The sequence below is a fragment of the Marmota monax genome, unplaced genomic scaffold (genome assembly GCF_021218885.2).
Source record: "Marmota monax isolate L192 unplaced genomic scaffold, Marmota_monax_Labrador192_F-V1.1 WCK01_AAM20220418_F8-fsc00030, whole genome shotgun sequence".
Classification (NCBI taxonomy): Eukaryota; Metazoa; Chordata; class Mammalia; order Rodentia; family Sciuridae; genus Marmota; species Marmota monax.
The window spans coordinates 1,681,810-1,706,440 of record NW_026691988.1 but is presented as its reverse complement, the minus strand read 5'-3'; the positions used below and the strand labels follow the sequence as shown (position 1 = coordinate 1,706,440).

General features: G+C 33.5%; 1 protein-coding gene and 1 long non-coding RNA gene across 9 annotated transcripts in view; one reads left to right on the top strand and one right to left on the bottom strand.

Annotated features, from left to right (window-relative positions):
* Positions 1-8,098, top strand: part of LOC124095835 (uncharacterized) — a 50,177-nt gene extending 42,079 nt beyond the window's left edge. For all 3 annotated transcript variants that reach the window (XR_006852627.2, XR_006852628.2, XR_009227287.1), the window contains one exon: positions 4,667-8,098. This is a non-coding gene — a long non-coding RNA (uncharacterized LOC124095835). The remainder of the gene's footprint in view (positions 1-4,666) is intronic.
* The window catches only part of Lama2 (laminin subunit alpha 2), a 564,351-nt gene that overhangs the window by 192,928 nt on the left and 346,792 nt on the right, over positions 1-24,631 (bottom strand). For 4 of the 6 annotated variants that reach the window (XM_058581074.1, XM_058581053.1, XM_058581067.1 and 1 more), the window contains 8 exons: positions 23,961-24,224; positions 19,284-19,464; positions 16,433-16,569; positions 4,765-5,001; positions 3,400-3,543; positions 2,519-2,698; positions 2,206-2,394; positions 1,989-2,122 (listed from right to left, as the gene is read on the bottom strand). In XM_058581074.1, the coding sequence (XP_058437057.1) occupies positions 1,989-2,122; positions 2,206-2,394; positions 2,519-2,698; positions 3,400-3,543; positions 4,765-5,001; positions 16,433-16,569; positions 19,284-19,464; positions 23,961-24,224 (1,466 nt within the window). The remainder of the gene's footprint in view (positions 1-1,988; positions 2,123-2,205; positions 2,395-2,518; positions 2,699-3,399; positions 3,544-4,764; positions 5,002-16,432; positions 16,570-19,283; positions 19,465-23,960; positions 24,225-24,631) is intronic. The other 2 variants (XM_058581070.1, XM_058581071.1) reach the window with 1 other exon arrangement.

Here is a 24,631-nt window from a genome sequence, read left to right as displayed (position 1 = left end):
TGAAAGTCTCTGCTTTTGAGACTATTAAATTTTATATAATAATAAAGATGTAGGATTGTGTGTTATATTTTGGGAAAATATTTTAACTTTTTCCCAACATTTGTCATGATTCCACTGCCTCACAAGATCAGGTGCTGATTATCTGCTTTATTCTTATCATTGCTAGATGTTTTGCTAATTTTTAATGGGGTTTAGAAAAAGGGAAATATTTTTTTAAGTTTCATAAAATTGTCACTTAAACCAAAGGTTGTCATTAGTTAATGAGAAAGAATATGATAAGAGAAAGAGACATATGGGGGTTCAGAGACAAAGTGTCACATTGTAGAAAGGCTAAATTGGTGAGAAAGGGAAAGGAAGTGCATTGAAAATGAATGACAATATTGTTTCCATCAGTTCCACAAAAAAAATGTTTTGTGACCTACCTAACTCTTGGTGCAGCTTGGAACAATTTGCTAAATAATGGATTTGCATATCTATGACATGCAAACCTGCTTTGGCTTCTACCACCTACTGTACATTTGATATTCTAAAATAATTAACAATATAGCTGACAGCACTTCTTCAGTACATGATTTTTATTATTCCATATGAAATGTAACTCCTGTTACAGTGAGGAATGTGACAAGGAAACCAAAGGAATATAGATTAGAAAGTGAAATTTTTGTCCTCGATTTACTCTTTTACCTGAAGTCCCTATATCAATCAAAAAAGGAATATGGATCTTCATGAAATGAAAAATTATTTTGCTATATTATATACTTATTACAGTATAAATATTTGAAATATGAGATTTTTAGATGCATTAATTTGACAATGATAGGCTTCATAATTTTGTGTTGTTTTCTTGGCCTGGTTTACTAATTTATCATGTAAGATTAGTTTTACTAACATATATTGCTTCCATATTCTTACAGAACATAAGAGAAAAATACATGAACAATAAATTGAGACTACTGTATGAAATCAACTCAACCTTCTACTTTTATGGTATAAGACTTACCTACATCTGAGTGATTTCTCATTTTATCTCATTGAATAAGTTGCTCATTCTACTAAAGAAAAATATGTGTGATCAAAGTCTCCTGGCTTCACCATTATTCTCTCTTTATTCTTATTTTTAACATTTTCTTTGCTACTAATCCTTTCCTAACAGTCATTAAAATGATTACTTCTGTCTCAAATTGAACAATTATCCCTTGACTTTTGACACTGTCATTCCTCCCTTTTGTAATTACATTCATGGAAACAGCAGTGCATGCTCACAATGTTTGGTTCATGGTGTGCTGTTCATTCTTTAAAATTCTGAGATTATTCCTGCACCAGGACTCCATTGAAACTGACATTAAGAATGTCGCCAGTGTGGTCCTAAGTGTCAGTCCCAATAAGCTTCATTTAAACTGGCCTCTTTGAGTCATACCAAACTTTGAATACTCCCTGGAAGTATTACAATGGCTTGGCTTCCATGATACCTCATTCATTCTTGCTGTTCTTCTGTGTGTGTGTGTGTGTGTGTGTGTTTTCAATATGATTCCCAGTTGTTTTATGTCACGACGCATAGGTAAATGGTGCATAGGGGAAATACATGGATGGTACACTGGGGTGAACACATGAGGATGCTCAGAGTTGGAAGAGACCAGACTAACTTGGCCCTACCTGGTTCCCCTGAGAGAAGAAGGAGGGCACTTTTCCCAATCTTATAACACATTTATGGCACAGCAACTAATTATATGTGATCTAAACTGCATGTTTTCCTGAATTTTGGATTAGCAATTTAACTCTCCCAATCTAAAGTGAATTCAATATTTTTTTTCTGATTTACTCAGCTTTTGGTGCTATTTTTCGTTTTTGGTAGTAATGCCACCCTTGGCTTGTTTTTTATCATCACATTCCAAAAGCAACCACTTCTAAATCTTATCTGGTGTCTTACTGACCTGAACTGAAGAGTCTACAGTCAGACCTTAATTTGAATATTTTCTGTCACAGTTTACCTGCTTTGTCGCATGATGTTTCCATAAGTAGCCTTGATAAGAATATAATGAATGTCATATAGTGTATCCAAGAAGTCTTCTCGGGTTACAGATCTAGTGACTCGAGGATCATCACCATAATATCTCCATTCTTTCTGTGAGCAAGAAAAGAAACCACGTTGACAACATTGAATGCAAAACAATTGTTATCCTGGTACTAATCAACCAATAACTTTACCTCTGTCATTTCAATTTCATGCCTTGTCAGTTGACCAATGAGCGGTGCAGCCACATGCCTGATGATAATTCTAGCATGAGTAGGAGTCCCACCTCGAATGATAACTTGAGGTTTATAAGTAGAGAAGCCTGTTTCTTCCCGAGCCTCAAAATAGATTGTGTACTTGAGTTTGCCTCCGTAGGCCATCAACTAACAAAAGAAAATGGAGATGTAGGTAATACTCCAAACAGTGTGATTCCAAAAGCATCTTTTACTTTTTATTTGTTCTTATGTGAATTCAGAAGTGTTTTATTTATTTATTTATTTATTTTACCTTCTTTCCTTCAAATTGTTCTGGGAGTTTCCAATAAAAAGGTTCCAAGTGGAGGTCTTGTCTCACCAGATCCATGTCTGCTACAATCTCAGGATGTTGAAAAGCAATGCCTTTGGTAGTTGTGTGCTGCAGAGCCTCGTCCACTAGAGGCAGAATGGTCTGCTCAGCCTTCAGAGTTACCTGGGTTAGGTAAAAAATGCAACCGGAAGCTGAGTTGAAGTCTTTGGGGCATTAATAAGTTATGGGCTGTACATCTATCTATCTACGGTGCCTATTTCCATTCTATTGAGGGGTTCTCACAAGAAATAGAGCACCTAGTGGTGAGCACGCCAGGGGATGAGTCCTTTTAACTAGTGTGCATAGTGAAAACTATAATATCTGAAAACTGAAATATTTTATACTAATAAAAATAGAATTTAAAAGTAAAAAGAGTTAAAAGAAAAATAAGGTTAAATATGAGCATGCTCCCACACTAAAAACTGAAAATTTCCTAAGGACTGTTGGAATACATGTAACAAGTTCTGGTGGTTTTCATTGCTGCATTACTACATATCAAAATTCATGCTCTGGTGCCCTCATTCCTCAAGACAGAGCTTCTTCCCTTGTGAAAGGGTAATGCCCTCCCTGACAATGCTTCCTCTTCACTTCACATCTATTTCCTTATCAAGAATAAATGAACTATCTTTAAGGAAGAATTTTTTAAAAAGTCATTTACTCCATGTGCCTAATGGCACATAGCCCCTTTAGCATTTCTGAACGTGCACAGGGGAAAAGATTACTTAAATGTTTTGCCATTACCTACCATCCCTCGGTGCCCAACTAAAAGATGCCAGCAGGAACTAATATTATGCCATTACACGGCTCAGCAACTCCGTACTCACCCACGTTCGGATCAGTCCTTTTGCTTCAGAGCACCCAGTAGTAACACCGAAGCAATAGCAGCTGCTGCAGCCAAGTGGGTTCTTGGCATCAAGTCCAAATTTCCCTGGCCGACACCTGTCACAGTGGATGCCTTCCACATTCACCTGAAGAAAGAAGAGAGCCCATTCGAGTTCATAACAGCAATGTTAGGAGGAGACCAACTTAACAGTGAATAATAGGAACACATTTATACTTCATTAATAAAATAAAAGAATACTGAATATTAGACTCACATCTTAATGCCATATGTATTTAACCTTACTGTTAGGTTGCATGGGTTTTTAAAAGAAGTATTTTGTTTATAAATGCATCAATTACTAAGGGTAGTGGATACATATTTTTTAAATTTAAGTGGCACTTTTCTTACAATTCTGCTGTGAGCAATATGAAAGCCTCATGAGAATTCCAAAAGTAAAATTAAAACAGGCAGAGGTTAAAAAACGTACATTTTCAAGTTATAATATAATGTTTGTGTCATATAACACATATTATATACAGCACATAAATATAACTATACTATGTAATAGTGTAGCCTTGTACTTAGTTTTGACTGGGTCCTTTGTTGATAGAAGTTGTCATTTTCCTAAATCCTTAAAACTATACTGACAACCACTCCCAGATTACCTCTTTCTGTTTTCTCTGTCTCTCTTTCCATAGATTTTTACCTTGAAAAGATCCCTCTGACACAGTTTTAGCTGCATGTATCCTGGATTGATTTTTCAGAAATGTTTAACAGGGAAAATCCTTCATCCTTTTTAATTGTCTGTTTTTCTACATCATTTGACAATATTAATGAGAGCTGAAATTTGCACAGTCACTCTTTGTAACGTCAGTGTTTGTATGTGGTGAAATTTTACTGAATTTTCTTAGCAGTAAATGCATTTCCCAATATGCAGTGATTAAAGATTAAGTTTAGGAGAGAAATTTTTTTTAAGCCTAGTGTTTAGCTGTGATTTTTTTCTGATGTTTAAAAAAAGTCTTATTTGCCCCACCCCACAGATTATTCTAGTTTAATCACAGGAAATATATATATATATATATATATATATATATATATATATATATATATATATATATATAAACTACTTTAGCTTTAGTATTGAAAATACATCATCTGTATCAACTGGAAAAGAGTTGGGTTTGGGTTGAAAGTAAGTTATTGAAAAGCATAACTTATCTGTGCTGGAGAAATTTTGGCAATGATCTTTTTTTTTTTTTTTGGTACAGCTTAATGAAACAGGATTAACAAATACCTCATAAAGTTGAAACTGAAGAATGGAATCAGAATTGAGGCTTTTCCTTGAAGCATTTCAACAGCATATTACCTTACAAGTGCACTGCCCAGTTTGATCACTACAAGAGCATTTTCCAGTCTCTGAGTCACAGGTGGAGGCATCTGTCCCTGGCAGGAAGCAGTCACAGAGATTGCAGTGAGGGTAGTTCCAGTGACCTCGATTACACTCTGAACATTTTGCACCAGAGAATTTTGGGTGACACTTGCACTGGCCTGTGTTCACATTGCACTGGAAATCCAAGGAGCCCACCATGCTGCAATTACAAGCCTACAGAGGAGAGAAAGACAGTGACTGTTAATACAGCTTCATAGGAAATATCTTCAACTTTAATCTTAATGCTCCTAGGCTTTATTCAAACACATAACAATCCTGTATCTATCATATGCTTTGTACTATTTGTTTTAGTTACTTGGGAAACATCAGTAGATCCAAAAGTTAAAATTGCTCCTTCCATTTATACAAATAGAAATAATAATGCTATGTGAATAAGAAGAAATGTATTTATTTCTGTCTTTCCATAGTGGGGAAGGGTTAGATATGGGTTTTCTTCAAATACTTTTTGCTTCAAAGAGTATACTTCAGACAACCAAATTTCATTTCATATTCACTACACATTGATTCACTACTGAAGCATGAAAGTTCTATGGGAGCATACCTATGTCCAGTGGAGGGAGACCAATAAATACATATTATAACATGACAGAATAAGCACTATACAATGGAAAATGGTATGAGAACATAAGAGGAGAAGCAATCCAGATGCAGAGAAGCCAGGGAGACCTTCAAGACTTGACATCTTATTTATTGGTTTTTGAAGTTTAGCTTTGCAGACAGCCCAGATTTGAGGAAATTGACTGGTGACCTCTGTTCTTCACCTCAGTTGTATGCATTATTTTCAGTTTGTTTATGTAATGCAAATTTTTGCTCAATATTTTAAAAATTTGAGGGTATTCATTAATTTACCAGAACATGGTGAGTTCTTTCAGTTTGAGAAATAATAATGAAAAAATAATAATAGTAATTATTATTATTATTATTAGGTACTGGGGTTTAAACTCAGGAGCACTAAAACACTGTGTCACAAACCCAGTCCTTTATTGTATTTTATTTAGAGAGAGGGTCTCACTGAGTTGCTTAGTGCCTTGTTGAACTGCTGAGTCTGGCTTTCAACCCTTGATCCTCCTGCCTCATTCTCCTGAGTCGTTGGAATTACAGTGCAAAATTGTTTTTGATGCAAATTTGACTCTTATTCTGATGTATTGTTGATATTTTTATCTGTTCTATTTTATTAATTTTTTTTCTTCAGGATCAACTATAATTCTTAAAGGACATTACTTTTATCTGTCTGTCAAATCTAATCTCCTAATGTCTTCCCTAATCCTCTTCCTTCCTTTACCTTTCTAGTTGTATTGACATTTCAAATTTGTTCCCCATTTTTTCAGTTCCTGTTTTATATAATGAGAACTTTCTGGTATGTCTATAGCACCAATGCATGTTTTAATTAAAATTGCAGTTTTATCTTCTTTTGAATAATTTCTTTTGCATTTCACTCATTTTCAATTTCTGATCTCCCAGTTATCCTTTTGTCTTACATTCTTAAGAGTTTCTGCTCTTGATCTAGAGTTCATATCTCTTGACATTTAGTGAAAATTCCAGTGGGTTCCTAACAAGTCATTTAGAATCTTGGAATAAATCATTTTCAGGGGCCATTTGTGCCACTTGTCAAACTACAGGCTCTAGCTCCAAATCCACCCTGCTTTACTGTCAAGAGACTGTAGAAATATCTCTAAGGCCAGGTTGCAGTGTGTCAGGCTTTGCCAATGAAGGCCCTGAAAAGATCCAAAGAGGTCCAAGAAACTTCCATCCTGTTTGTGTTTCTTTATTAATATTGTTACCATTTACCATTATTATTTTATTATTTAGTACAGATTCCTAGAGGCCCTGAAGTTATCCCAGCTGTGCCTTCAGGCCACTCTCCCCCATAGGCACCTTTCTCAATGGCTTCACTCCGCATCATACAACTCTGAGATGATACTGCTTCTGAGTAGCTCCTGCATGTCTATACTCCCCCAAAATGGTACTGCTTCCAAAGATGAGCACTTGCCCACTAACTCTGGTGATTTGCTTTTTTTTTTTTTCAATGACAAGTAGGCTGTTGATACCTGTGGTTTCTACACCCTCCTTTGAATGTCAGCCTCACCAGGGTGAGGGGTGTGCTCCCTCCTAGCCCTCAGTTCCTTTAGTGTCCACTCTCTCTTGGCTGACAGATGGTAGCTGCTCTTTTCTACATGCTATGTCAAGAACTTTAATAACTCTTTTATTATTTTTAAATTAGTAATTACCTTTTTTTCAGTTAACCATTATTTATATACAAATTTCCCTATTTACAGAAACTGTGTGGTTTCTCTCTCCCGACTGGGGCCTGAGTTGGTACTCAAATGAGACTCACACCTCTCTGTCTGACTTTACCACCATATGGTGTTTATGCTTTGTGACCTCACTTTATCATCCTTCTCAGATCTACAGCTCTAATGCAGAACCAAGTCTGGCTCCCACTTCATTGCTCAGCTTAATTCTTCTATCCACTGTCAATGGGGACATCCCTGCTTCTGTTCCTCCTAATAATAGCTTACTTAGAAGACTACTCTTTTTAGGATGTAACACACAATCATCAGTTTCTCTTGTGTTGTCTTTTTCTGCTCAAATGTTTGGTGACAAATCTTCTGAGACTCTGATATGAAAACAATCAGGCTTTACTTTGCATGTTTTACAGTATTTTTCTATCTCTTCATTGCTATGGAGGAAAAAGGCTGCAATAGAGATGGCTACTAAAGTTATTTTAAACCAAAAGTTCCAAAATTATTTGTTATATTTCAAACATGGGCATAACCCATTGTAATAACCCCCAAGTAACTCATCTTTGTAGAACATCAGAGGTAGAATGAAGTTTCAAAATTATGATGGTTTACTAATTAATTCATATAATTTTTTCTTGCCAATTGCATTAAATATGTATCGATTCACTTAAACAAGATGAGCCATAGTTAGAAACAAAAGTATGATATGGTATGGAAAACTACAGTTGTAGTTTTAAAAGTCCTTTGAAACATACATATCTTTAAATAATAAAAATAGAAAATGTCTGCTCCTGAATTTATTGTTCAAAACCATAGACAGAACAAATACTTGAGGAAGAATTGAGAGTAGACAGTGGGACCTGTCCAAATCAGGAAGTTTATTTGGGAAGCTAGAGTGGGGAATAAATGAGGCTATTAACTATATGCATAGATAACATGATATTAACATCAAACTTAAATAATAATTAAATGTAATGTTTGTTTAGCAATAAAGGATTTATTCACTATTCCCCTGCTAGTAAAGTGGCAGCTATGTATTCTACTTCAATAGCAGTTCAAATGATGTGTGTGCTCACACCTCAGCTCAGATAAATTATCCATGACACAAAGAAAGAGAAGCTAAATCCTCCAGTCACTGATCATTTAATTAAACTCATCCAAGTTTTGTAAGTACTAGAATGTATGCTTGTAAATAAATTATTTGTGAGGGCTACATTAATTGTTACTTTATGTAGTTCTTCATAATGTAAAATGTGTTACTATTCAGAAGTTTAGATTTTTAAAGATGGTTCAAAGGAATCAAAAATTTAAATCAGCTTAATGTTAATCCAAGGGCCAATAAAGTGATAGCACTAAAAAAACAACAACAACAACAACAAAAAACTATTCTTTTATAGAGATTTAAATTATATTCTATTCTGATTTACATCCTAAACATTAACTAACAGCTGTAATTTTAGGAGTTTCATTAGAGTTTGGCTATATCATAGGACTTTGTGGATAGAAGGGAAGAGATCCCTCAGATGCATGGATATGATGTTGGAAATACATAAAGTCAATCATAGAAATTTAGAGCATTATTTATACTCATAAGATCTGACATTCTTGAGAAATTTTAGTTTTGTTTCTCAAAATGGAGCTCTAGGAAATTTCAAATTTAACAATTCCATGGGCAATAGAAAAATGAATGTCCTGTGTCGTTTTTATTTTTTCCGATCACATGTTTAATTGAAGTCAGATCAACTTCCTCAAACAATTGCCAATAAATACCCTGTTCTCTCCAAATTCAGTATATTCTAGGTTGGCATTCAGATCTTTTATCACACATATATAAAAATGGATAGAGTCTACTATTGTACATAAGCTGAGTCGAAAAATGAGTTCCCATCTCTAGAGGGATCTAACAAAGAGATAACCACACCTGGTTATCACATTTATCACCTTTCAATATTCCCTAACTCAATCTGATTGATTGGAACAGCTCTAACTAACATAACAAATGTCCTTACTTACTGTTCTTACACTTAATGAACACAGTTCATCTTTAGTCTTACTTGGCCCTAATGTTATATTTGGGACTTAGGACTGGTTTTTCTTTTTGAACAGACTCTTTCTTAGTTTTTACAGCATGTAAAGCTTTACCTCCTCTCTTTTTCAGCTGTTAAACTAATAACTCAATAAATAAATAAAAACCAAGACACAATTGTATCAGACATTGGATAACAGAAATCACAGAACTGTAATTTAGACAAGAGAAAAACAAATGAGGCTGTGGTATATGGGGGGTGGAATTTCTAAGCTGCAATACACAGAGAGGAGAAACCAAAGGGACAAAGGGTGGAGTTTAGAGAAGGCAAAGCAACTAAAATTTATGGGAACAAGTATAACATATGTTCAAAAAGGAAGATGTTTGAATGAGAAAGAACTCCAGAGATTTGCACAAGGATCCCTTTGAGTCTTTGTCTGAAAGCTGATGAGTGCATATAGAACAAATTCTACTGGTTGGGGAAAATAAAGCATTAAAAAACCATGGGCTGAGTGAGCGGGATGTGGTGGTATGGCTGTAATCTCAGTGGTTAGGGAGACTAAGACAGGAGGATTGAGAGTTCAAAGGCACCCTCAGCAAAAACAAGGTGCTAAGCTACCCAGTGAGACCCTGTCTCTAAATAAAATACAAAATGGGGTTGGGGATGTGGCTCAGTGGTCAAGTGCCCCTGAAATCAATCCCCAGTACCAACAAAACAAAAAAACACAAACGAACAAAAAAACAAACTAAACCAAACCAAACAAAAAAATCCTGGACTGACAAAACACCTAGACTTCACAGTGATCTTGGAATAGTCTATATCACAACAGCAGGACAGGAGAGCCACAATATAATGCTTTGGGTAATGTTCTCAGAAGGGTCACACCTTAGTAATAGAGTTAAGTGGTCCCTGGATTTAAGGTTTTGCTATATCTTCCCTAACAGAACTTAAAAGCAAGCTTCAAAAATGTTCATATGATTAGTGAGTAACTAAATTGTTTGCAAGATAAAACTCAACACTCTTTAAAGGAATACAACAAAATTTTGATTCACCACTGTGAAAAATGTACAATATTTAGCACTCAAAATTTATCAGGCATGTGAAGAATCAAGAAAATGCGGGCTGGGGATGTGGCTCAAGCGGTAGCGCACTCGCCTGGCATGCGTGCTGCCCGGGTTCGATCCTCAGCACCACATACAAACAAAGATGTTGTGTCTGCCGAAAACTAAAAAATAATAAATATTAAAATTTAAAAAAAAAGAAAGAAAATGCAACTCAGAACCAAATAAACCAATAGGAAAGGTTGTGAAATAAATGATGGAATTAGCAATCATCTTGACACTACAAATATTTATAAATATCTTCAAAGATAAATAAAAATATGAGTGAATAGGGAAATTAAAACTATAAACAGATCCAAAAGATGATTATAATAACCAAAGATGTAATGTTTGATTTTTTAAAAATATATTCAATTGGATTAACAGAGTACACATGATAGAAAATTAATCTGTAAATTTGTATATTTAACAAAAACTGTCAAAAATGAAACACATAGGGAAGTGGTAATTCAAACAAACAAAGCTTCAATGAGATGTGGGGGAAAAAAACAAGTGGCCCAATGTACATATTAATGAGAAAAAGTGACTGGGGTAAAGTATAGGGAAGTATTTAAAGAAGTAATGGGTCAAAATTTTTCCAAATTTGAAAAAATGGTCATCTTACAAAATCAACAGATCCAACTAATCTTGGGGGGCGGGGGCATAAAATTATATATTAAAAAAAAACAGTATAACTGAGTAGCTGAAAACCAATATCCATCTGTATATCTATTTACTCTCCAAAAATATCTTTGAAAAATGAAGAAAAAATAGACGTTTTTAAGCAAAAAAGGAAAGAATCATTGTCAGTAGACTAAAATACTAGAAAAAATAACAATGAAAATTAGGAAGGTAGTAAATAAAAGAAGAAAAATGGTATGATATGGAAAGTTGGATATGTAAAAAGGAATTAAGAGCATTGGAATTAAATATATATATATATATATATATATATATATATACACATTATATATATACACACATATATCTGCATATGTGTATATATATGGAAAAACAGAAAAAAATATTTTTCTTCTTTGAAAAAGATATTGACTATTTAAATCAAAATCATAGATTATATTTTATATAATATATATATATATATATATATATATATTATATCTCAAAAAATTGTGAGATATATACCACAAATAAATAAAATATATGATAATATCACAAAGAATAGGAAAAAGCAATTGGAGATTTATCACTGTAAAGGTTGTTATGATATATGTAAAAAGGTCTTATATAAGGTAGTTTTGGGAAAGTGAAAAGTGTATACCCCTCAAAAAACAACTAATCCATAAAACAAACAGGGTTACCCAATAATATAAAAGTGAAAGAAAACTGTCATTATAAAAGTTATTCAATCCAAAAGAAGGCAGGAAAATAAGAGAAAAGATAAGAATAGATAAGGCAAGTTAAAAGTGAACAGAAAAAGCAGAAGTAGTCTGGTGTGGTGGTATACACCTGTAATCTCAGCAGTTTAGGAGACTGAGGCAGGAGGATTACAAATTCAAAGCCAGCCTTAGCAATTTAGTGAGTCCCTAAACAACTTAGTGAGACCTTATCTGAAAATAAAAAAAAAAAATAAAAATAAAAAGGGTGAAGGATCTGGCTCAGTGGCTCAGTGCCTCTGGGTTTAATCCCCAGTATGGGGATGGGAGGGAGGGGCACATAATCTAATCATATCAATACTACATTAAATAAAAATGATTTAAATACTATAATTAAAAGTCCAAAGTATTAAGACTGAACAAACAACAAATATTTAAATATGCAATACCTAAATGAAACACTGAAATATTAGATATAACATAAAACAATTTTTGTGGAAAAATATACATAACACACCATGCAAATACCAAGCACAACAAAGATACAATGGCTATATAAATATTAGAAAAAAAGAACATTTCAGAAGAAGGAATATTATCAGGACTAAAAAAGGACATTTTATCATAAGGGTGCCATCATTTCAAAAGGACATAAAAATCCTAAATGTGCATACCTCTATGATACTGTTCTAAAATATATGATCAAAACCTGAGAGAACTGAAAGAACCAACAGCTAAATCAGAACAATTGTTAAACACTGTTGGTAATTGGGACAACATGTAGAAATCAAAATCATTAAGGATAATATACCTCAATAAAATATTTCTTCCAACAATTCTAGAGTACATATTATTTTAATGAATATTATAATAATTAGGAAAACTTAAAAATAAAAAAGATCAAATTAAGCAAATTTTATTTCATGCAAGCTGCTGAATTTATTGATAAAATTGTGTATATTATTACAATATTATTATTTTAGTGTTTATAGGATATATAGTGATGTCCCCTCTTTCATTTGTGATATTGATACTTTATTCCTTTTTTATTCATCTTCCTAGAATATGTCTACTTTATTGATCTTTACAAAGAACCATTGTTTGATTTTCTCTAAATTATTCCTGTTTTCTATTTCACTGATGGTACAAACTCAGGAATTATAAGAAAGGAATTCTTTCCAACCTATTTCATAAAGCTAGCCGTAGCCCAATACCAACACCAGACAACACTATTAAAAAACTCTTTGGATATGCTTATGAACATAGATGTAAAAGTTATTGACAAAAAGAAAATGAAGTAAAATTTACACAGACTGGAAAGGAAAAAGTAAAATTTTACTTGCAGAAGACATGATTAGCTACATAGAAAACCCCAATAAAGCTAGCAAAAAAGCACCTAGAATTATACTCTAGAAAGATTACAGAACAGAAGTGTAATGTATTAAAATGATGATTTTCTATTCTAGCAACAAGTAATTAGAGAATGAAATGGAACAAAGAATAGTACTTACCTTTGCATAGAATATGAAATAATAATAATAAATTTAACAATATATCTGCAAGGTTTGCATGCCCCCAAACTATAAATCATTGCTGAGGAAAATCGTAAAGACCTAAATAAATGCAAAATTAAGCCATGTTCATACACAGGAAGATCCTATATTCTTAAGAAGTCAATGTTTTTTTGTTTTGTTTTGTTTTTTGTTTTTCAAATTGATCTACACATTTAATGTAACATAAATGAAATTCTAGAAGGCTTTTTGGTCAAGAAATTGGGAAGCTGAATTGAAACTTTATTTGGAAATGTACCTAAACATATTGGAAATAAAGAATAAAGTTGAAGAGTATACAATATCTGATTTCATTCCTTGTTGGAGTAATCCAGACATAAGGATAGACATGCAGACAGTGAAACCAAACATCCAAAAATGCATGAACATATGTACAGTCAATTGATTAGAAAAACAGACTAAGGTAATTCAGTGGGAAAAAGGATAGTCTTTTCAATAAATGGTATTAAAAAAATTGGACAGCCACTAAAAAAGTGAGCTTTGACCATTATTTTATACCATATAAAAGTTACTATGCAAAATGAACCTAAATATAGGAGCTAAAAATTTAAAAATTAAGGAAACACAGGAGAGAAGTCTTTGGATTTTAAATTGGGAAAAGAGATATTTCTTAGAACATAAAACACATGAACCATAAAACAAAAAGGTAATAAACCAGCATTTATAAAAATGAAATGAATATTTTTATTGAAAAGAAAGGTATATTTTAGGAGAAATACAGTTATAAACCATATACGTTTTTTATCCATTCATCTATTGAAGGGCATCTAGGTTGGTTCCACAGTTTAGCTATTGTGTTGTGCTGCTATAAACATTGATATGGCTGTGTCCCTCTAGTATGCTGTTTTTAGATTCTTTAGGTATAGACTGAGGAGAGGGACAGTTGGGTCAAATGATGGCTCCATTCCCAATTTTCCAAGAAATCTCCATAATGCTTTCCATATTGGCTGCACCAATTTGCAGTCCCACCAGCAGTGTATGAGTGTACCTCTTTCCCCACATCCTCGACAACACTTATTGTTGTTTGTCTTCATAATAGCTGCCATTCTGACTGGAGTGAGATGAAATCTTAGAGTGGTTTTGATTTGCATTTCTCTAATTGCTAGTGATGATGAACATTTTTTTCATATATTTGTTGACTGATTGTATATTAGCTTTTTGAGTTCTTTATACCCCAGAAATTAGTGCTTTATCTGATGTGTAAAGAGTAAAAATTTTCTCCCAAGACGTAGGCTCTCTATTCACCTCACACATTGTTTCTTTTGCTGAGAAGAAACTTTTCAGTTTGAGTCAATCCCGTTTATTGATTCTTGATTTTAATTCTTCTGCCAAAGGAGTCTTATTAAGAAAGTTGGGGCCTAATCCCACATATATAATGGAATATTACTCAGCAATAGAAGAGAATAAAATCATGGCATTTGCAGGTAAATGGATGGAGTTAGAGAAGATAATGCTAAGTGAAGTTAGCCAATCCCACAAAACCAAATGCCAAATGTTTTCTTTGATATAAGGAGGCTGATTCATAGTGGGATAGGGAGAGGGAGCATGGAAGGAATAGATGAACTCAGGATAGGGCAGAGGGGTTGGAGGGGAAGGGAGAGAGCAGGGGGTTATAAATAATGGTGGAATGTGATGATCATTATTATCCAAAGTACATGTATGAAGACATGAATTGGTGTGAATATACTTTGTATACAATTAGAGATATGAAAAATTGTGCTCTATCTTTGTAATAAGAATTGAATGCATTCCACTGTCATCTATAAATAAAAAGAACATATATGTTAAGGAATTTATATCCTAAATATGTGAAGAATTCTTAAAGCTCATTATTTTAAAAAACACAAAATAAAAATGGGGAAAACATTTGTAAAAACTTCACAGAAGGAAATATATGAATGGCAAATAAATAAACAAAACAACTCCCAATGTCTTTGGACATTAAACAATGCAAAACATTCCTGAAAGACTGCTTATAGTTAAAAATGGTCAGAGTTTCAAATGTTAGCAAAGATGTGAAGCTTTCATATGAAAAGAAATGTAAACAAATGTCTAGAAATATGCTTTTGAGTTGTGCACTAATGTTCCCAGAAAAATTATTCCTAATAGCTCCAAACTGGAAATGAGTCGAATGCCAAGCAAATGGGAAATAAATAAACAAGTTATAACATACTACACTATGGGAATATTGTAAGGCATTTGAAAAGAATAAACTACTGATAGATTCAACACTATGGATGGACTGCAAAAGCATCACACTAAACAAAGAAAGACAAACCAAGCCCTGCTTCACCAAAGCAATAGCAAAAACAAAAGAATGATCTAGAGTATAATTCCATATGTATGAAACTGTGTAGAAATGGAAAAAGACAGTACTAGAAGCAACAGTGGTTGTACGGGGAATTATTGGGGAGTTAATTGCAAAGGGACAGAAGGGATGGTTACATGAGTGTAACTACTGGTCAAAGCTTATGACTTTAAATGCGTGAGTTATATTTTAATTAATATAACATGCTAATAATAACCTCAAACTCATCATCTTCCTGAATTTGCTCCTCTTCCTATGACCCCTTTAGTAGTAAATGGTACCTACTATCCTCTATTTTGTTCTGAAGCAAGACATGGGAGTCATTCTTAAGCCTTGTCTTTCATTTCTGTCAAGTCACTCAGTTCATATCAGCTTAAGATATGTCACTCCTGAATCCTCATGGAAGCTTGTTAACTGGATTCAGGCTTTTGGCATCTTCTATTAAAATTTTTCAACAGTCCTATAAATTCTTACCTTCTCCCCTCATGCTAGATACATTTCTCTGAAAAGGAGCCTGGTCATGGCATTTTCTATCATCAAGAAAATAAAAAAAATAATGAAGATTTTTTCCAATCTGAAGACTGTTAATATGACTTTCAAAATCCTTTACACTACTTCTTGACAGATAAATCTTGTCAATTTGGGGGCAATCCCTGCAGATTTTTGGCAAATTCTCTTCACTAGTTTTTAATTTCCTTATACCTTGCAGATATATTTCAGCTTCTAGCAAAAAAGTCATTGCTATTTCTTAGTTGTATTATAATTTTTTTGTCCTTCTCTCCCCCTATTTCTGTAGATACCATGGAAGCAGCTGCAGAAATGTGTACTTACTTCATAATCTTTCCTACAAATAAAACTGAAGATACTGACCAATATTTACAATACACTCTTTTGATAATTCTGTATTGTTTTATAATAGCATATTGGATTTTCAAGTGTCCAATTATAAAACCAAAATCTCTACAAAAATTATCTGATGAAAAAATTGATCCACTCACCTGACAACCAGTGACAATACTGTGGCCCCACGTATTTGGTGCACATTTAGAACATTTTTCTCCAATGGTGTTTGGAGGGCAAATGCATTGACCAGTTTTTGGGTCACAGTTATTACTCAGGTGGGAACAGTCACAAGCTTCATAGGAGAAAAGAGGGGAAATAGAGAAGAGTTTTAGAAAAAGGGAAAAATTTGATATAAAATATTTAGTTTTTTGTTGGATTGATTTGTTCCATTTTCCATTTTTTGGTACTGTTTAAGGTTCCTTGGAAATAAAAACTTACCTAATTCATCTTTTATATCATAGTATAGTGTATTTCACAGAGGAGTTGTTCAATCAATATATGTTGTATTTCATTTAATAATTTCAAAAGTTAAAGCATTTTTTTATTTCCTGTTCAGTTTGATAAAAGGAAGAACTGGTGTTACAGATTCCCTATTAACTAGAATGCCTTATATCCAGATAGCAAAAAGTTTAAAATTTTGTTTGTATATTTATTTTAGGTTTATTAATTTTTGTTACTATGCTGGAAAGATTTATTTTTCCTTTTTGATGATGACTCTGATTTACAATAAAACCAGGATTATAAATCCAGCACATCATGTGTATAATTGGCAAATATTAGAATATTTCAGTTTTGCAAATATTTAAAGACAGTTAAATTATGAACACTGTCTAGATATAAAGATACTTTGAACTTTTATTTGCCACTGTCCTTATGTCTTTTCAATAGATTTCATTTTCTTGACTATGAATGATACATGAAGAGTGTAAACCAGTTGCCTCTTCTGAAAAAATACAAATAAACAAATTGAAACCATCTTCAAAGCCATGTAAAACAAAGAAGGTATGTCACTTCTTATCTATAGTTGGCCCAGCTACTAAAAATATATTTTAATGTAGCACTTCATTTCAAAGAAATGAGAGAAGAAACACAAAATACTTGAATTCAAATAGGAGAATGATGCTTTGAAAAAACTTTGAGTTGCTTACATGATGATTAAATCATTTAACTGAATGCATTTAGGATATCTTATTAGGTTCACTGTCATTGTACATAGCATTTCATAGCAGCTGTGAAAAATATTTACCATGATACTTGACATTAAACACTAAATAAATATCAGTGATTACTATTTTTATTATTATTATTGTGACTAATTTTAAATCACAGGATTTATTTTCTATGTGCCATTCACTAAGAAGAAAAACATCATTTTGTTCAGATTTATGTGCTAAAAACATCTTGGGACAGTTTAAATTTCTACTTGCAAACAGAAATTCTCTAAGTAGATCTTCAATGGAATCATAACACTGAATAGGAAGCAGATCTAGGTGATTAGTTTTCTTCTCCTAAAGCATTATATTTACCCTAATTAATAATACTGACAAAGATCAAAGGTCATAATAATGATAAACACATAGTACTTTTATGTCCGTCATTACTCTAAATATTTTATAGCCATTAAATCAACTAATTCTCACCAAAACCCTAGGATGTACATACTATTATAATCCTAGTATAACAGATGAAATTTATGGAGGAAAAGCAAGGCTAAATCTTACAGTCAAGGTCACAAAACTAGTTACTGATGGAACCATGAGATAAATCCAGGCTGTTCAGTGCAAGTCATGCTCTCAATCATAATGTTATCCTGCCTGTTTGGTGCATTATTTTTTCTATTCTATGTCTCTGGCTTAAAATGCTACTAGGTCTGCATTCCTGAAATGCTATCACCATTTTGTAATATTAGAAAATATTCTTGGTTTCACTTATACCTTCTCTTACTAGATGTATTTGAATGTACAGTATTAGCATGTTAATTTCCATTAAGTAAAAATGTTAAGAGTAAACTGGATTCAAATAATAGAGTATATTTTAAAATGTAGCTTTATAATTTTTAGTATATGCCAATATTGGCCTACAGATAGATATGCACTCATAGATCTTCAATGATCACATTTCAAATAATTTATAATAAGCTTGGCTTATGATAAAAATCATGTATCTCAAGTGCTGAAGAATGTTTGAAAGATTTGGTTCTTTAAATAATTTTAAATATTATTCTCTCTGATTCCCACATAAGTCTGTGACAAGAGTCAACAATGTTTTCAAGTCTCACCACAGTGCTGAGAGTACAGTATGATAGTATCAATCAATGTTCAATCAATGAACTTCATAAGAAAAATTAAGATTCCACCTCATGACTGTTGAAATAGGGTCTATTCTAAATTAGTGGCACATGAATAGGAGTGAATATTCAATCTTTTCTTTCATCTGTAGTGTGCTAATTGATGTTTTCTTAGTTCATGATTTGTGTAAAGGCTGTGAATGGATATAGGAAAACTCTAAGGAATCATGGTTAGAAACTTGACTGCTTTTCCCCACAAACAAAACATTTAGAGTTATCCTGTTTCTTTCCCAGAACATCACAGTTTTCAAGGCAGCTAAAAGTAGATAAAAATATATTTTTTGTATGAGAAAAAAAAATTACCTTCCTTGATCCTTGTATCAATCTTGCATTAGGAGAAGGGAAACCTGAGAGATAACATTGACACTAGAAAACTTGAACATTTGACTTAAACAGCAGTGGTCATCAAGTAATGGTCAAACTGGGGTCACTGTTAGGGAGGGACATAGCAGATTTGGGATCTGCTGATGGATTTTCATTGAATAGTTTGCAAGCACAGTTATTTATAGGACACTATTCAAATGCCAATGTATTTTACTCACTAACAAATTTAAAATACGTTAATATTCAATATTTTGTCAATGATTATTTCCTTTTAAAAAATGAACAGTTATCAAAATCAGTCGCCCAAATGCAGAACTCCAGCCTTGTCTACAGACCTGTGCAGCCTCCTTCTTGGAAGTTGAAATAGCCCCGGGCACAACGGTCACATTTCTTCCCTGCAACACCAGGCTGGCACCAACACTGTCCATTCTCTTCACAGTCAAATGATTTAGACCCAAAAGAATTGCAGTTGCAGGGAACACACCCCTTGGCTGATTGTAGGCCAAATGTTTCAGGCTGACATAGAAAAGGAAAAAGGAAAATGAAATTTCAGTTGATTAACTCACAATGAAACAATATACACAATAGCAAGGGATCAGGCAGAAAAAAAGAGAACCTATAGGTTACTAGGGTTCCTCAATGATGTCATGATGACTGGACTGTCATTTAATTGAGTGGGTGCTTTCAATGATAACCAAAGGGCAAGTTCAGCTAATTTGAAGGACCATCAAAATAAATGGCAGAATTAGGCACTATCTTTTGCCTATTGTATTTCCATCAGCCTTGTCCTATACTTCTCAAGGTTTTAGAAGGAAGCAGTATGAAGTAAGCTGTGGGTTGTATTTCTAGTTTTAACTTAAAATGTTATTCACTTTATTCCTAATATTCTGAATTGATTACTTTCAGATCTTATGTACTTCTAATAAAAATGCTTTAAATATGATTGTCCAGAAGTTTAAATTTAAAATAGTATTTATCAAATAGTATGTGATCTACTTTTTTGTCATGGATCCATAAATACTTCTAGTCATCAAAACAGTATGCACATTATAAATGTAATTTATAGGTTATGCCTACAGTGACCAAATAATTGGTTTGGCAAACATCTAGTTTCTTGGATTTTATTCTAATAATTAAAACTGATGTGTGAGAACACATATTAAAGTGCTCTATTACAAAAGTAAAGAGAAATCTTTATTCTGTAATGACTTAGATGCCCATCACTCATCTGTGTCCACACTTGCTTCAGGCGACTTTCTTGAAATGCATGTTATCAGGCTTAGAGTGGCTGCATGGGAAAATGCTGATGGACTGAAAAGTCCCTTCTACGAGAAAAAAGAAAAGCATATATCCTACTTAAAGTGTGTCGCAGTTGTCTTTTTAAATACAAACTATGTCACATTATTATGATATTTCAATCTGGAAAATTAGTGTCAGTAATTACTTCTTTGTAAAAGTAATCCCTATTTTGGAAAATTAGACTTAATAATTACTTCTGGGTTAAAAAAACTAAATCTTGCCACTTAATGTGAGTCACCCAAAGAGAAATGAATAAGTCTCATTATATATTTTTCTATTATTAGCAGTATTAAAACTAAGTTCTAAAAAACAAATTCATACCAATGATTAGAATTTTAAAATGGCTAAGAATAGTTTTATTGTTTAAATGAGAAATGGGTTGATTGGGTTGATTGAGTTTAAAAATAATTTTATTCTTTATATTTACTGCTGGCTTCATTTTTATTTCTAGTTATAATTTAGAATTCATTATTTTAAAGAAGAAAGTAATCGTTTCAACAAATGACCCAATATTGAAATTAAATTCACCTATGTAAAGAAAAACTAAAACACAATATTTTTATTCATAAAATCAATGATTAAATGTAAGATTCTAAATACTTGACCTAGAGAAATTATCAGGTATTAGAACAATGATTAAAATGCAAGCATGCCTATTACAATATTTTTTATCATGGTGTATAACTGCAGAGGCACTTAAATGTTCTATGTTAGAGAAATAGCTGAATGAATTATAACATATTCATGCTATGTAATACTATTCAATAATTAAAATCTGTTTTGAAACAGTTTTAATGATATGAATATGCTTATGATATAGCATTAAGGAAAATTTCTAAAATGCAGCACTTGGAATTATACAGATTTTACGATTTCAATCACATACGACACACATCCCACCCAGAAACACACAAATAGAAACATACACATAAAAACATGTCTAGAACCTAACACATTAAAACAATTCTATAAAATATCTGAATTATAGAATACTTTCCATTTGTCTTTATTTACTGCATTTTCTTTACTGAAGCTGAATTGTGTATTCTCATTATTTCCTAAATTTTCTTCATTTAGCCTAGGCATACATATGTATGTACCTATGCATATATATGCACATACCTTTAATGGGTAAGTTGATCAAATATTGAATGAATTTATTAAATCATACCATCAAAAATTCCAAAGTTGATTATGCAAGGAAAGATACAGGAAGAAATGTAAACATACAGGAAGAAATACAAAATATTTTTCAAGTATTTAAATAATATTGTTTTAAAAACTAGTTTACACCAAAATAAAGCTACCATACTTCATTAATAAAATTTTAATAAATTGGGGATTCAAAAATTGATTTCAAAGCCTAAGGAAAACCTCCCTAATAAACAAATTAAAGGAGCAAACACTCCTGGTCAATAATTGAGATTAATGAAGTAACAAATACGGAGAAGGGTACTTGTCCACTCCCAGCAGCAAGCTGGCTGGGCTCCTTTACATGCTTCTCACTGAGGGAAATAACAAAAACTAGCTCTTATATATTATTTCCTATGTGCCAGGCACTAGTCTAAAATTCATATTTTACAAATATGAATTAGTTTACTCCACAGGGCAACCGTGGAGCAAACTGTCACAGCCATTACTTTCTTACAAAGTAGTAAAACCAAGGCCTGGAAAATTTAAGTAAATTGCCAAAGAAATTTCTTTGAAGCCTGGCTTTGGATTCTCATACATACTTCCTCAAGAACTAAGTAGTCTCAAGACAAAATAGTACTGTGAAGTATGTAGGAAAACAAATGAATGAGAGTTGATTTTCTGCTAAATTTTTATTTTAGAGGCATTTTGATCAGTTACTATCCCTGTCTTTTATTTTCAATTGATTCATTTTGTTTTTGAAGAAAAAAAAATGTTTTAAATATTTTTTCATTTAGTAACTACAGTAATACTAGTAATATTAATAATGCATGCACTAGACTACCTGACAGCTCCATGTTAGTATATTATGCGCTGTTCTCACTATTGCCTTCAAACAGCCTTGGAGGTGCCTCATCACATCTCCCTGCAAGCCATCTGCAGTGTGGAATGTTGATGCCTCATAACCTCCAGCTTCTAGTCTTTTGGATCCATCAAAGAGCTTAGCGATGGGCTGAAAGCTGATGTCCCCACCCCCAATTCCATATGTTGAAATCCTAACTTCACAGTGATGGTAATCTGAGGTGGGTTTTAAGGGAGGTAATTAGGTTATGAGGGTGGAGCCCTCATGAACGAGATCAGAAGCCTTATAAAAGAGACTCAAAGAAATCTCTTCACCATGAGAAGTTATTCTGTCTTCTTAGACAGCCATCTAGGGGAAGTGGGCTATCACCAGACAGATATCTGCTAACACCTTGATCTGAATCTTCTCCAGAACTCTGAGGAATGAATTTTTGTTGTTTATAAGCCACCCAGTCTAATGCCATTCTGATACAGCCTCCTGAATGGACTAAGCAAAGCTCAGTCTATGCTTTGTCAGGCTTTTCCAGTCAGTGGCTAATTACAGTAAGGCACCAGAACCTTCCTGCCAAATTTAGGATTCCACCAATGGGCAAACATTTCTTTGCCCTGATGGGCATTTCCCATTAGTCTGGTCAAAATTTGGGATTTTGGTAGGATGCACTGAATGAAGCCTTTCCTAACCAATCTTTCCTTTTCTCTTTGCCCAGGAGTCAGAGGGCCACGGTAGCAGAAGTCTCCGGGCATGCTCTGCTCTTCCCCTTTCATTCTTCATACATGTTTTCCCCCTAAAATCTTTTGGAATTTTCTTTTTGAAGGATATAAGACGACATAAACTTTAAGAAGTGGGTCTTACAGCAAATACACGAAGAAGCTAAATCACAGATAGATCAAGGAATTTAACAGCCATGAAGCCAAGAGGCTGGGATTGATCTGAGGCAGTCAGTCTGAGAACTCCTTTTCTTAAAATGTACTCTAATGAACCAAGAAATAAAATAATATTTTTTTCTTCCCCTTTACTGTTTATTTTGCACTCTCCTTTTAACCCCTACCCTCAACTCTCTACAGACCCCTGATCTAGAATGGCAAATCTTGTCCCTTGTTACTCAGCCACAAGGCTGTGAGAAGCGGTTTTCCCTCCTGCCCTCCATCTCTCCCTTATTATTTAGCATTTGTTTTGTTTGCCTAGTGAGAGGGGGAACAAATTGTAACTGAAAACAACTTTCTTTCCTAATTTTGTGTATATTGTGCTTTTATAGTGTATACAAATGTATTTCTTGTGTTTGATGCACACATGAACAAAATAATGATGAGAAAATTAGCAAAATCCTTAATTATGATAAGATATCAGACAAATGTTATATCAAACTCTGAATTTTCTTAGGCAAGTCACTTTCTTTGTTATATTTCTCATCTGTTTACTTCTAAAGTGAGTTTTTACCAAATCATACTTGAGGTTTCTACACATAAATTTTTATTTGATTTCTACCCAACCATGGCCAATTGACACTTTATTACACTTATGAACTTGAATATATTTTTAAAAGCATAAGGATGGTTATTTTTAAAAAGGCAAGGCTCCAATCAGAAATTGAAAAATGTTTGCATTTGCAATTCGCACACTTAGCAGCTGTTATTTGGTAAAATGCCACCAGGGAACTTCAGCTGAGGCACACGGAACACAACATGCCCCGGCACAAGCCATGCAGCGCCTCTGGGATTACCCGAGCTGGGGCCCGATAGGCTCCCCGAGGACACCCGCTGGAACTGCCGGACCCCCACCTCCTGGGAGACCCCAGCACGTGTTGCGCTCTCCGTGGCTGCTCCTCCTGACGATGCACCTGCCTGCCGAGGTTGCACTGTTTCCCTATAAAGCCTGATTTACAGATACATCTTCCTGTTGTATCACATTGGGGTGACACAGAGCCCATGGGATTGCAGTCACAGGGCACACAGACTTGCTTCTCTGGATCCCACCACATACTGGGCTTTAATTGCCAACAGAAAAATAAAATGAAGCAAAATAAGAACAACAAAAAAGCATATGGTATTATTCAAGAGACAGTAGCAGATTATATTTTCCAACTTCCTGCAGAAAGGTCAGTTTGACATCTGAGAAGTTTTGGCTTCTGTTTAATAGTCGTTATCACCAATAAAATGTATTTAAGTAAAAGAGGTAGTGCAAATCCTTCCACTCTCATGAATGAATCTCAAGGCACTCACCCGGCTGAAGGCAGGCAACTGATATGTTCAGGAATTGAGATTAACATATTGAAACTGAAAATTTCATTTTAGCACAATGATATCTGTAAACATTATATAAATTAGCTTTTCTTTTGAAACTTTTGCTAAGTAGAGTGCTCAATGGAGTTAGCTTTTAAATGAGAACTAGAAG